Source organism: Brienomyrus brachyistius, chromosome 2 (assembly GCF_023856365.1).
Source record: "Brienomyrus brachyistius isolate T26 chromosome 2, BBRACH_0.4, whole genome shotgun sequence".
Lineage (NCBI taxonomy): Eukaryota > Metazoa > Chordata > Actinopteri > Osteoglossiformes > Mormyridae > Brienomyrus > Brienomyrus brachyistius.
The window spans coordinates 4,217,087-4,231,480 of record NC_064534.1 but is presented as its reverse complement, the minus strand read 5'-3'; the positions used below and the strand labels follow the sequence as shown (position 1 = coordinate 4,231,480).

Genomic DNA, 14,394 nt, shown 5'->3' with positions numbered 1-14,394 from the left:
ATAATTTTGAATTATCCAATAAATACAACTATTTCTCATAGGACAATACAAAATATATATATTTTGCATTTTATTTTTTACCAGTTACATTTTGGACTGGGATGAAATTTGTTTTTGTAACGTAAAAAAACTTTCCTAAATTGCTGTCAAGCTCCTAGGTGTATTAATAACATTCGTGCTTTACGACCACTTATCCAATAACGGGGTCATGGTGAACCTGGAGGCTATCCCATGCACACTCCGGATGTATCTGTGTACACATGCACCCACCCTGTCGGGAGAATTTGAAGACACTGATCTAACCTAAACACAATGTCTTCTGCGTATGGGAGGGGAATCACATGAATATAAACACAGATTGACACAAACACAAACAAAGCCTGGGAAGTAACCAGACTCGGGTTGGTTAGAAGTCACATTGCCATCTGCTAAGCCAGTCCACATTATCTTTAACGTTACGCCTTTTTCCAGCATGACGGGACACAGACTGGCATTCTGACAGCGTGGATATTGTCCCAATCAAGCCATTTTTACCGTGCCTTTACTGCAGGGCTGGGTTGCTTGCAGTACATCTCAGGGCCAGTAGGGGACTTTGTGCTAAGAACATAAGAACTATACAAACGAGAGGAGGCCATTCGGCCCATCAAGCTCGCTTGGGGAGAACTAAACTAATAGCTCAGAGTCGTTAAAATCTTATCTAGCTCTGATTTAAAGGAACCCAAGGATTCAGCTTGCACTACATTATCAGGAAGACTATTCCATACTCTGACTACGCGCTGTGTAAAGGAGTGCATCCTTAAATCCAGCTTGAAATGTTCTCCCGCTAATTTCCACCTATGGCCACGAGTTTGTGTATTTAAACTAATGCTGAAGTAACTATTTGGTTGAACAGCATCCAAACCTGTTAGAATCTTATATACCTGGATCATGTCCCCCCTCAGTCTCCTTTGCTTGGGACTGAACAGATTTAGCTCAAGTAACCGTTCCTCATATGACATTCCTCTAAGACCAGGAATCATTTTTGTGGCCCTACGCTGCACCTTTTCTAAGGCCACAATGTCCTTTTTAAGATATGGTGACCAAACCTGCACACAATATTCTAGGTGAGGTCTCACCAAGGAATTGTATAATCTTAGCATTACCTCCCTTGACTTAAACTCCACACACCTGGAGATATACCCCAACATCCTATTGGCCTTTTTTATTGCTTCCCCACACTGGCGAGAATGGGACATGGAAGCATCAACATACACACCAAGGTCTTTCTCATGATCAGCTACCTTTATTTCAGTGACACCCATGAAATACCTGTACTTTATATTTCTGCTCCCTAGATGGAGTACCTTACATTTATCGACGTTAAATTTCATCTGCCAGGTATCGGCCCAGTCACTAATTAAATCAAGATCCCGCTGTAGCTGCTGAGCCGCTAATTCAGTATCTGCTACACCACCCACCTTGGTGTCATCTGCAAATTTCACCAGTTTACTGTATATATTGGTATCCATATTATTTATGTAAATTAGGAACAATAGTGATCCTAAAATCGAACCCTGTGGTACCCCACTATGAACGCAGGCCCACTGTGACATTGTGCCTCTTATAACTACTCGCTGTTTCCTATCTGTTAACCAGTTATCAATCCAGGTCGCTACAGTACCTAAAATACCTGTCGCTTTGAGTTCAAGTAGGAGCCTCTTGTGGGGGACAACATCAAAAGCCTTTTGGAAATCTAAGTAGATGACATCATAGGCCTTCTTATCATCAACTTCCTGAGTAGCTTCCTCAAAAAAACTCCAACAGATTTGTTAAACAGGATCTACCTCTCCTAAATCCATGCTGGCTATCCCGCAAAATGTTATTGGAGTCCAGGTAATCTACCATTTTCTCTTTGATTATAGCCTCCATAACTTTACCAGTTATACAAGTAAAACACCTGCAGTTTACAGATGCCAAATAGTCTACCAGCATATCTTTGAACTTCGGGAGGAGAGGATGCTGGGAGGAGATGCAAACTCCACAAACACCAACCCTGTGCTAGGAATGCATTTTTTCTTTATTTTCTCATTTTTTTTAGTCTAGTTCATTCTAGTGTTGAGAGAAATAAGGTTATGAAAGCTATGGTGGGTGGGGCGAGTGTGCTTTGTCAGCCACCCCCCCCCCAGGTTTGGCCCTGATCTGCAAACTGGATCATTAGTCAAATTAAGTGGGTTTTATCGTCATTCCACCTATATACTGGTATACAGTGGTAGGGAGCAGCACTCCCCCAGGACCGCGGTGCAACATGTGGCAGCAGTGACACAATCACAGGATGAGTTAGGAGTCCTTCTGAAGCCACAGGTCTCTCAGCTCCTGCTGCCAGCTTGGATCCGGGTGCCAGGTGACTGAGCAATAGTGCTGCACCATGACACGTGCTCTAGAAATGACCCCCCCCCCAACACAGGGTAGGCCTGTCCTTCTGTTTCTATTTTTGGCTGACATACAGGACAATGCGGGGATGGATGGTGAGACGTGTCCGCACGGTCGACTTGGCAGTACACCTAAGCGTGTTCCGGGTGCGGTGGGGGGGGGGGGGGGGGCATGTATGTTCTGAGGTCCCCTTTCACTCTGGCAGATAAATATAGCAGTGTCGTTAAGTGTGATGTGAGAGACCCCGGCGGTATGGCGGGGGGCCCCTTCCCCTGTTGCTGCCCGTGTCACAGCACTTGGGCGGGTGCATCCAGCAGGTCTGCTGGTCTTGGATTGACCTTTAAAGGAACATTAAGTCTGGGATACCCTATGTATGCACCACAATCATGTGACAGTTATTAAAAGGTCTAGGGTCTGGGGGGGTTCCGGGCCTCTCCGGTGTGGGTGGGGCTCTCTACCGGGGGCTGGTTGCACCCAGCCGCCTGGGGCCCTAGGGGCCCTGGCCTTGGCTCGTACGGGAGCAGCCGCACCCTCGCGGGGTCAGCTACCTGTTGCCTCTGGTTCTCTGGGGCTCATGCCCTTTTGGCTGCGGGGGCTGTGTCTGGGACCTCCCTCCTCCCCCAGCTGGACCGGGGGTGCAGCTATCATTGGGACATGGGGTCCCGGCTCTTCCATGCTCTTTGGGGGCTGCGGACGTCCTGGTCCTCCCGGGCCTGTCTCCGCCAATCTCTGGCTCTTGTGGGGTGTGGTTGCGGCCTCCAATCCTTGCTATTTAGTACATTCCATGTTGAAAACACACACACACACTAACCTGCATCTCGCCTACACAATTGAGCACACATGTACATATACTTGCACGCACCCATCCAAGCACACACTAAGATTTTATATGCTTGTATAGTTGTGTTACTTTCCTCACTCTTTCATTTTGCTTGTTCCTTTCTGAATTCATCCACTGGACAAGTTTCTCACTTACTCCTTTTTTCTTTTTCCTTCTTTTTTCCCCCTCCTGATCTGTCCGTCCTCTTCGGCCAGCTCACCCACTGCAATATTTTACATGTGCTAAAAATGAAATAAATAAATAAAATAAAAAGAAATCGATCAACATGAGGGGCCCATACAGAGTTTATAGAGCCCTCATGGTAAAGCAAACATGTTTGGCACAGCAGTGCATTCTGACCATGATTCTGCTAAAGCTGCCGGACAGGACAAGGAGGAGAAAAAAATAAATTAAAAGGTCCAGCATCTAGAACTTCTTTTCTCACAAGTTTTTCTTACAAGCTTCTTTAAATTCTATAATCAGGATCAGTTTTATTAGCAAAATATGCCGACATACCATTTGACACGATATATTTGCTCCATGTAAACACAGATATAATAAAAAAAACTAAAGCTAAACTAAGCTAAAACAAATCTAAGGAAATTGATCAGTTACAAAGACAAGCATGATAATTATGTATTGTAAATAAATACAGTATATATGAATTATATAATAAATAAGGTGCAATAGTACAAAGGTAGATTGTGGATCAGATATTTAGTGGTGCGACCATTTGGGGGGAAAAAGCTGGTCTTGTGTCTTGATGTGGTATTTCTATTGGACTGGAACTGTTTCTCTACGAATAGAAACCTAAACATCCACACGTTTTCCCGTTTGGTTTTCGTACAGGTCATGCGAATTTGGCACTGTGGCTTTGCGCCGTAGCTGTAATCTCCAAGGTGACGGCTTCCATTCTGTGCATCTGCCTTTCGTCCCCAGCTTTGTCCACCTTTTCTCCTGCAGTCCGCGAAGATGCGATTACGTGAACTGGCGTCTCTAAATTCACTACAGTTTGTGACTGCGTGCTCCGTGATGAACTGGAATCCTGTGTTCCTGGGAAGCTGCAGGATAACTAAATACTAGGTAATCGGCCATGGAGAAATGGAAGGGAACGGCTGTTTCATTTACCTGTTACTGCTCTCCAGATTTCTCCCTAAACCCTTCACAACTGCAGGAATCATACTATCTGTCCAAACATCCATCTTCCAACCACTTATTCAGTACAAGGCAGTCGGTCACACTAAACTATATTAACAAGGTACTTTTGGGGTTTAAACAAAGCAAATTGTTCCGAATGATTTAAAGCTGTATTCTTTGACCCACGGAGAGCCCCTCCCATCACTGAGCACACCTGTACCAGGTACTCGGTGTCCTTGGTCATTTGATTGTTCGGTTCAAGTGTCCTGGGAGTGGGGGGGTCTGAGGACCCTGAGGACTGGGTTGAGAAATGCAAACAAATCATGACTCACGTAAGTCACATAACCAGCAACACATAATGGACCTTAACCTGAAGAATTTGCTGTTTTCTCCCCCCTTCAGATGTCACCTATTTCAGTCATGGAAATTTATCATTAACCAATTAGTTCTGTCTGCGTCAGCGCATATCTAAACATCCACAACAACATGAGTACATGCTACACAGGACATGCGGGTTATATACACAACAGCACCCTGGTCCCAGGGTACATCACCACGCCAAAGTGCACTCTCCGGACCCCCCAGGGCTTGTTTTGATCCCAGTCCAGATACAGACAAAGTAAAAACCTTGAAATATAATAAGTAACAGGTGATGCAGATAAACAGCACTACACTCCTTAACTTTCTTAGCCTTTCCCCTAATTTTTTTCATGCTTGTTGACTTCCAGGCTCGACAGACCTGTCTGGCTCTGACAAGCCAGAACTCAAAGTCTAGATGGACTTTCATCAGCAACTGGCCAGAAAAAATATATATAGTTCTATTTAATTTCTGCAATACTACATGAAACAGTAATGGTACAATAAGCATCATAAATCCCCCTGCCACCCTCACAATACTTAAAAACTTTATATGATATGAAAACAAAACATGGGTAGTTTTCAGACAGTTCATTGTTAAGACGTCTGAACAGGATAACTGAGCATGTAATATCATTTCATGGCATGATGTCATAATGCACCAGGAACCCGCACTGCAAAAGAGATGGATGAATGCATGACATCATAACTGAGTCAAATTGCACATCCATACAACAATCCTACACCGCTTTACAGTTGCGCTGTACCACCTGCAGCAAAGTACAGCACATTCGATATCCTCTTTCACCACGGGATCCCAGACTGCTTCTGCTGCCAAGAACTAAGTTAAGACCAGAGCAGGGAGATTTTAAGAGGCACCTTCTATCTGCTACTTGTATTATCCTGTTACTTCAGCTGTCGCCCTTTTACGCATGAGTTTATATTTTGAACTGGACATGTGACTCTTCTGCTTGCTTTTTTCATTTATGGAACCATTCTGATTCATTACCGTCTTCCTGCATCACCGCTGAAACTTCTAGGCATGAAAGGCCCCATACATAATATACCAGTTTTCTTCTTGCTTATTCAATGCTTCTATCAGCAATGCATGTTTTAAATTACTTTAAATGAGTTATAAATTACTGCATGACAATTTTTGTGAATTCGTATAAGAAAACAACGGCAGAATCCTTCAAACCTTTATATTATTTTGTATTTATGTACTCAAACAATACATGCAGTCATGATAATCCAAAAATGGCAGGACTGACTGGTGTGGAAGGGTTTGTGTTGGATTTAGGGTTTGCAAAGCACCTGCCACCCAGCATGGCTGCTCTCCTCTGATCAGGCAACCAAAGCCATCATGGTAGCTGCCAGTCTGACCAGAATGGGGTTTCACCCTAATATTTGCTTTCCTCATTTCCTGCAGTGCAGCATGTAAGCAGAACATAATTCAGAATATAAACACATCTCGTTGGACGGGGATGTATCCTTCACTCGGTCAGAACTGCTGAATTATGTACCTTGTACACCACCTGCTAAAGCATTACCCGATAACTCTGCATATTAAAAATCAGATTAACTTACAGATATGGATATATATGCTTATGTAACAAACAGTAGGTTTAAAAGTAAGAGCAACTTTATGAATTTAAATGATCTCTATACCTGTATTCATGTAAGTGTCACTAACGTAATAGAATTTGACCCCTGATGGACCCACTGGGGGGGGGGGGGGGGGGGTGTGTGTGAGGGCATTGCTCAAGGGCCCAACAGGGTTAGAGTTAATCACTTTCACAACTTGCTCTTTGCAAATTGTCATATTTGGCAATAATAAAACATGACCTTCCAGTGAAGTGTACCACTAGTTACTAATATGCATCAAAAGGTTAATACTGAATCAATGTACACAAGAGAGACACTGAAACATGCAGCTTTTTGTGTTACTTGCTTAGCCAGATCAATTCCATCCATTGTCAGGACATTGAGGAGAATCGTGTGACTCAGGGATACATATTTCCCAGAAGGAGGTGGCAGTTTCTCTACTGCAGTATGGTGCCTGTTGATGTGGACTCCAAACCCAATGCTTGTTGGCTAAAGTCCAAGGAAGGATCCTGCTGAATTACCCTTAATAAAACCACCAGAAAATTATAACAACAGACTGTTATTGCACATTATTTACTCGGGCAGCTTATTTTACCACCTCACTAATGATGCTTATAAGCAAACATACAATCATCATTCATTGTATGTAATTTACAACATTAGCAAGTTTCTGAATTTTATTTTTACTTGCTTTTGATTTTGATGCACATTTATTAAAAATCTTCTTGATATGGACACTAAAAGATAATACTGTGATTTGTAGGTGCACATCTTCTCTTAATTAGTCCTGAATGTCCCAGATTCCTCTCTGAGAAGACAAACACACAGAGATATGAATCAAACTTTGACAGCAGAGTGGACTGCAGAACCCTCCACGTGGGACTGTGAGACCTTCCTGAAGAACATGACATTCGCGTAGGACGGAACGGACTCCGAGCACAACCCCATCTTTCTCGTCGATCCCCTCAACAAAGACATTGTAATGTTGGATGTGGCTCTACACAACGCTGTCAGATTCAATGACTCCCTGGCAGAAGCGTGTGGCTGACAAGACACTCGGCACCGCGAGGAGTTCCAGAGGAGAACGGGACGTCTGCTGCCTGGTGACCTTCGGAACATACAGAGACAGCATGACGCCGCAAACCCCACCCCTGTGATGTCATTGCGGATTCTGTGCTACCTGTGGCACAGGGTCACCATGACATTCAGGAAAGGTCCCCAACAGCCACCCAAAGAGGCTCATGGCATAACGTGGTAAGATTAGGGTAGATACCACAGAAACAGCAGCCAATCATTACACTTGTGGATTCACCACCAGAATGCTCCCCCTCCAAGGCACCTTGTGCCCAGAAACATAACCACTGTACAGACACCCAGCTAAGAGTGTCCAAGTCCAGAGTCAGGTAATGGTGTGTGGGTCACCTGGTTAGGGCTCTGATTGGCCCTTCACTGCCCCGCCCCCACTGTGGCGCTGGATATTTCCTGACCCTGTGCCCTGAGCCCCAAGCTTCACACACACCTATTCAAATTTGTGTATGTGTCGCGAAAGGAGAGCTGGGTGAAATATGTCAGAAGAAGCATTCAACGTACTTGTACAAATGGCAAATAACATTGAAATGTCTGTCAGCCCAAAAACTCCCCTTCAAACAGACGCCAATGTTCCAAGCAATTATGGTGAAGAGTTTAAAAGTTGTCTGATAACCTCTATGACTAATGTCTTTACTAAGCAACCAGCTCTAAACAGAAATGCTTTTGCCAGTAACACAACCACTCCTGTCTCTGCTACCCTGGCTAGACATTCCACTCTCAAACACAGAATCGTAACACAGAGCCACACACCATTTCGCCAACACTTCTATTCTTTCCAGCCCAGCGAAAGTGACTTCACTTTCAGGGGACACGCCGATGAGTTTAGTTTAGACATTTATGGTCAGAGATTTTCAATAGTACTGAGGTCTCAAATGTCCACGTTTCTCAAACAGCCAGCAGGAAAACTGCTCCTATAGGCAATGGTGAGTCTATAAAGCATTTTACAAAAAATTAAATAGTTTGAGCAGTAAAAGACTGGGTGGAAAAGGGCAGACAAGTATGAAAGTCTGAAAACAAACAATACAGTGAACATAAACAGAAAATAAGTAATAAATAGTGCGTTTCAGCATATATTTTGAACTATCCTTTTTCCTCGAAGTCACTGAATACCATCACATTTAGTGTGCTCTAGCTCCCCCTAGCGTGACTCATGTGCTGCTGCGTAACACGCTTATACACGCGAAACATTAAAGTAGCACAGATGTATAAAAGTTCCGCTGGAAGAAAAACACAAAATGGTTGATTTTTACAAACTTTTTCTTTTATCTTTGTTGATGCACTGAAAGTTCATAATAAATAAACATATTTACTCCTAAATATACCACACCAGCACAAAGCAGCAAATAACGTCTGAGGGCTTGACCACAGCGCGTTGTGAAATGATTTTTACATTACAAGCATGCAACACATATACGGCATTTTGAAAAATTCCAGCAAACAAGACAGGAACAAAAGACGAATAAAGCAAGTAAACTTGCATCATTCAAATAAAGATTACCTAAAAATGTATTTTACACATACCGATACGGCATTGTTCACTGAACAGAGAATTGGTCCCGAAAGTGCCAAGCGACAGTCGTTTTCTTATGCTGACAAAGAATAAGAAACTATACAATTCTCAAAAAAAAACTGGCCACTCAAAAACAAATGTACATATTTGCGATTGGCGTCAGTATTGTTATGGACCCATGCACAGCAACACAAAGCATCGCCCCCATAAAGCGATAACCACGTTAAGTGAATACCACGATTTCTCATTATGTGTCTCATGTCATTCATCGATGCATTTTGCATGTTAAACACACATGTAAATTTACTGAATATAAGCAAACACGGCACGAAACCATTAGCGCTAAATCCCACCGGCTATTCGTCCCAGAGTACATCTGCCACTACGATGCCTACGTTGTGCTTGAGTGATGTTAACTTCAGCGAATGGCAGCGACGGCATTTTGAGCAGCTGGGCGAAAACCGACCAATGGGAGCACAGATTTACTAAAAAGGCGGTTCTTCGGCCATTACGGACGTAAGCGTTGTTCGGAGGAGGAAGAAGTCGATTCTGGAAGCCATTCCGTTGCGCAGTCCTATTAAGAAAAACCTACTATTTTTACGTATACTACGCACATTTTGGGTTTTTTTAAAACGGGCGATTTCTAATAAAATGGCATCGCAGGCGAAGAAGAGAAAAATGAATTTCTCAGAGAGGGAAGTGGAAATTATAGTGGAGGAAATGGAGAAACAAAAGCACATACTGGTTAACCACTTCAATGCTGGAGTCACACATATAACGAAAAACAACGCGTGGGTAGAGATCCTAAAGCGGGTCAACGCCGTGACAACTTGTCAGCGGGAGCTGGCCGAGGTGAAGAAAAAGTGGTCCGACTTGAAGACCGAGGTCCGCCGCAAAGTGGCCCAGGCGCGGGCGGCGATGGAGGGGACGGGCGACTGCACCTCGGTCCCCGTCATCCTCACTTCCATGCAGCAGAGGATCTGCAACCTGCTTGGGGAGGCGACCATCATCAGCCTGCCTGCGGGAGACGGCGGCACGGAGATCGCCGTGCCTGTGCCCATGAGCTCGGCTACGACAGTAACGTTAACGCAGAGTAAGTTTCCGTACGCCGGGGCGGGCAGGCTCTGGGCGGCGGCGTGTGCGCGCAGCCCGCCCCCTCCCGGGTCAGTGACGCCGGTCCCCTTGTCGCGCGTAATCCAAATTTAATGCAAGACGACACGCCTCTTTTCCACCAGATTAAGGGGGCTCTGCACGTGCCGGTTGGAGTTAGATATCACTTTGGGACTCTCCACTTTTTATATATTTTTTGCAACATATCTTGTCGGCTTGCAAAAAATCTGCATGGAGAACTGGCTCACTAATGGTCTCTGACCACAGTTTGCACCCATTTATTTAAGCAGGCTCTGTTTTATTATGTTAACTTGCTCAGGGGAGTTGGGCAGCCAGTTGACCCCCCAGAGGTTTTTATTCTCCTTAGTCGGGAGTTTTTGGTTCCTCTCCTCTGTTGCCTTCTGACTTGCTATATTTCTCTCTTCCCATTTTCCCCTTTCCATGCATTGTTTTGTATAAACGATGAAGTAATGGTTTGCGTTTTCAAGTGCTTTGGGGTGACTGCTTACAAGGCGCTATATAAAAAGTCAAATTACGCTGTTTATAAGACCTGCGGGCAAGCAGTTAAAGTTTGTGCCGACTCTTCTCTTCAATCATAGATATTCCCACGGCATCTGCTGCGGCATGCGAAGTTCAAAAAACTCTAGAAGGTAAAAAATGTCTTTTGGATTTTTAACATTTTTTTATGTTAAAAAATAATCTAACATATAAGAGCAGAGAATTCTAGCATTCAGAATTGTGAGACGTTTATGAAGTGGTTCGTTACAGTGGAACATATTCATATAAATATCTTATTTCACAGTTACAGGATTTCAGGCTTATTAGATGTATTAGTGATGTGAACTATATGGTTCTGATTTTTAAAAGATGCCATGTAGGGAATTAATTAAGTAGTAAAACATCGCAGAGAATGGTCAAGTCGGCAGCTCCTGAGCGGCTTATCCTGTGGCTCTTTTGAACAGCAGAGACGACGTTCCACACGCTGGAAGAAGGCGTGGTGGAATACTGCACGACAGAGACTCCCGTCACGGTGACCACGGAGGCGCCGGTGGAGATGCTGTCCGCCCAGGCCGAGTGCTCCATCAAGCCCCAGGAGCTGAAGAGCCGCATAGCCCTGAACTCGGCCAAGCTGCTGCAGGAGCAGAAGGTGACCAACTTGCACGTGCGCGAGATCGCCCAGCACCTGGAGAGCCAGAACGACCTGCTGCAGATGATCCGGCGCTCACAGGAAGCGCAGGCCTGCGCGCAGGAGAGACAGGCGCAGGCCCTGGAGGGGACGCAGGCCGCCCTCATTGCACTCATCCAGATGTTCCGGCCGGCCCTGAAGGATTTCCGGAAGTTTCTGCAGAGCAGTATGAACAATTCTGCTCCTGGGGCGCAGTCTGACGGAGCCGAGACCAAATCCAACCCAGCTCAGCAAGCAGAGGATGTGCCGTAGGCTGTGTGTGTGTGTGTGTGTGTGTGTGTGTGTGTGTGTGTGCAAGCGTGCGTGCGTGCGTGTGTGTTTAGGCTGTTGTAGCCAACAAGCAGGAATTTAGAGAAGCAAATACTAAATATTTTGAAAGCTTCTCAATTCCTCACTTTAAATGTTACGGAAAGGAAAACTATCAAAGGACCTATAAATGTAAATTTTATTTTTTATGAAGCACTGTATCATTTCTTATGTTCGATTTTATGCTTCAAAGCTGAGTTTTGTGTCTTGCTCTAAGAGTAGTGCTTGGCATATTTGGGAAATCTTACTTCTGTTCCAACAGCAACAGAAGATTTAAAATGATGTTTTTGAAATTAAATGCTCTTTTATATATTATGTATGGAAAAAGTTACATTCTGACAAATGAATGTCAGTGTGCAGCTTTCTGTGGTCATAAGAAAATCTCCTTCGAGGAAATATTACAGATTTTGAAGTTAAAATGTAACAACTTGGTAAGAGGCACATGCAATACTAGGCTAACCGCATATCTCTTGTCCATCCTGCCCAGCAGAGCGTTTTGTCACTTTCAGAATGGAAGGAAGTGACCTCATCAAGCATGTGTTGATCGTTTCATCAAGGTGTTTGGGGGGGGGGGAAGGAATCTGTTGACATTTTCTGTTTTTGGTTTATTAGGGAATGTTGGAAAATACCCGGCTCATCGTAAACATGGAAAATGTGTGTGTGTTACATCAAAGCATGATGATAAATTCAGCAGCGTTGTACCTTTTGTACTGAAGCAGATGTTTATATTGTTTCATATTTTCATCTGAAATAAAATATTTAGTTTGAATTGCCACTGATATAGTGATCATGAGATGTATGATGTTATGATATTTACTTGAAGGGTGGTGTGTCCCCAACAGGGGATTGCAGTCCTGCCTGTTTGCTCGAATTCTGTGCAGATTTACTCTGGGTGTTTCCTGTTCCAACATTCATACATCCATCCGGTTACCCTGATCAGAGTCGGGGGGGGGGGGGGGGGGAGCCTACCCTAGGTAGTCTAGGGGACAAAGCTGGGAGCGTACCCTGAAGGGGTGAATCACACAGTCAGGTCAACCTTATGCTGGCCTTTCGTTCAGGGGTGATTTTAGCATGTTTTTAAGATTGTAGGCACATGAGGGGCTATAATTTATTAGCCAATGATGTGTTTTGAATTGGTGAGTGACAGGGGAGGGGGCATTCTGGGGGGCCAATCAGCTTTCTGCTGGGGCCACTGCCCCTGTGGCTCCGCCCTGCTATCCAGTACGTTCCCTTCCTGTGATAGGCTGTGGGCTCAAGGTGCTTCTCTACTGGAGAAGTGGTGATGGAAGACGAATGCATGGATGAATATCTACTGAGGGGAATTTTAAAGCACGTGAATATCAATGAAAATTATCAGTAGGTTTATATATTTGGGTCAGAGAAGGATGTGGTGACGTGTGGAAAGGATAGAGGTCAACCAACTGATGAGAACGAGAACATGGATTTTGCCTGTGGATAAGCCATGGTCTTCTTGGGAGAGAGAGGCATGAATGCATCAGATCCTTTACACTGCAGTGCTCTGGGATCACAAACGCCTCGTTTGTGCTGCTCATACTTCACATCTCCAGTGTTGGGGCTTCAGACTCTCATCTACATGCATGGAGTCCATGTTTTCTCCAGCATGCAGAGAGACAGACTGACACCTCTATATTGCTGTTGTTGTGTGTGTGTGTGTCTTCTGATGGACTGACACACCGTACAGGATGCAGGGTGCCCATCTATGGCTAAAAGGCAGGATGGATGAATCTGTCATTTTGGCATCTCCAGAGCATTCATTCATTTACCTTTTATGTGAGGCGTTTGCACACACTGTTGAGCCATTGCTGTGTTTTTAAGCTCAGCACATTATACAGACTGACTTGCACCTCCCTCTGCTGTTCAATGACTGGGCTTTTCATCATTCATCACCATGACAGTACAATGGCTGGATTTTTAAAAAGCTTTTAAGCTTTAAAAGTGAATGGGTGCTTATATGGGTACTTTCATTTGGCGTCATATCCCTGGAAGTACTCCCAGTCGGCATCAGCGTGACAGCAATTCCTTTACTGGGATGTTGAGGAGCGAATGGAGGAGTTGGTACAGAGAGGGAAAGATAGTGTGTGGCATCAACATGAGAGATGTGTTATTTATAATGACTGACTGGGAGAAACGTCTCAGACCCACATTGTGAATATGATTCACGATTCTGTGGACGAATCCCACAGCCGTAAAACGCAATGTGCTGAATAATTTCACAGGTGGTCATGGAAACCCTACTGCACTTATTCATTAGGATGCAAGTCAAGGTACACACTCAAGAGGACAACACACACACAAAGACACACACTGTGTGCTGACATGATCACACTTCAACGAAGACACTTACATTCACATGATCAGACACCAAGGGTATTTTACGCACCTGCTTATCGAACAGCTGTGTGTGGAATTCAGTGTGTCACACGCATGCAAACTCCACACACAGATCTGACAACCGATCCATTGTTAGCTACCAATGCAAATCACATAGTAATTTCTAGAGTTCATTTGTGTCAGTGGTACCACAGACACACACACACACACACATTTGTATTCATATTTTGACGAGGACTCTCCATTCATTTCTATGGCGAAAACGCTAATCCCCACCCAGCCCTGACCTTAACTATAAGTAACCAAACAAAATATGAGACTTTTGACCTTTTTGGTTGACTGATCGTGTTCACAAATTTTCATGATATTGAGGGGTACCGAAATGGTAAAAATGTGGTCGTCACATTGTCAAAAAAGGAGGTTTTTACCTCATTATGGAGATACACACACACACACACACAATGTACATGGTAATAGTACATTTACTTTCTTTCACTAGCTGTGGAACTTAAT

The 14,394-nt window shown here is 44.2% G+C and overlaps 1 protein-coding gene and 1 long non-coding RNA gene across 3 annotated transcripts; one reads left to right on the top strand and one right to left on the bottom strand.

The window, feature by feature from the left end:
• Positions 1–8,656: 8,656 nt before the first annotated feature.
• LOC125719825 (uncharacterized) lies at positions 8,657–9,776 on the bottom strand. Its single transcript, XR_007385217.1, has 2 exons — positions 9,670–9,776; positions 8,657–9,501 (listed from the first exon to the last, which is right to left on the bottom strand). It is a non-coding gene; the product is annotated as an uncharacterized LOC125719825 (long non-coding RNA).
• naif1 (nuclear apoptosis inducing factor 1) lies at positions 9,452–12,308 on the top strand. 2 transcript variants are annotated; one of them, XM_048994578.1, is made up of 3 exons: positions 9,452–10,020; positions 10,637–10,687; positions 11,003–12,308. In XM_048994578.1, the coding sequence occupies exons 1-3, from the start codon at positions 9,579–9,581 to the stop codon at positions 11,473–11,475; spliced, it is 966 nt and encodes a 321-aa protein (XP_048850535.1). In that variant the 5' UTR covers positions 9,452–9,578; the 3' UTR covers positions 11,476–12,308. The 2 variants fall into 2 exon arrangements, with proteins under 2 accessions (XP_048850535.1, XP_048850527.1); XM_048994570.1 differs by having other exon boundaries at positions 11,000–12,308.
• Positions 12,309–14,394: the final 2,086 nt, after the last annotated feature.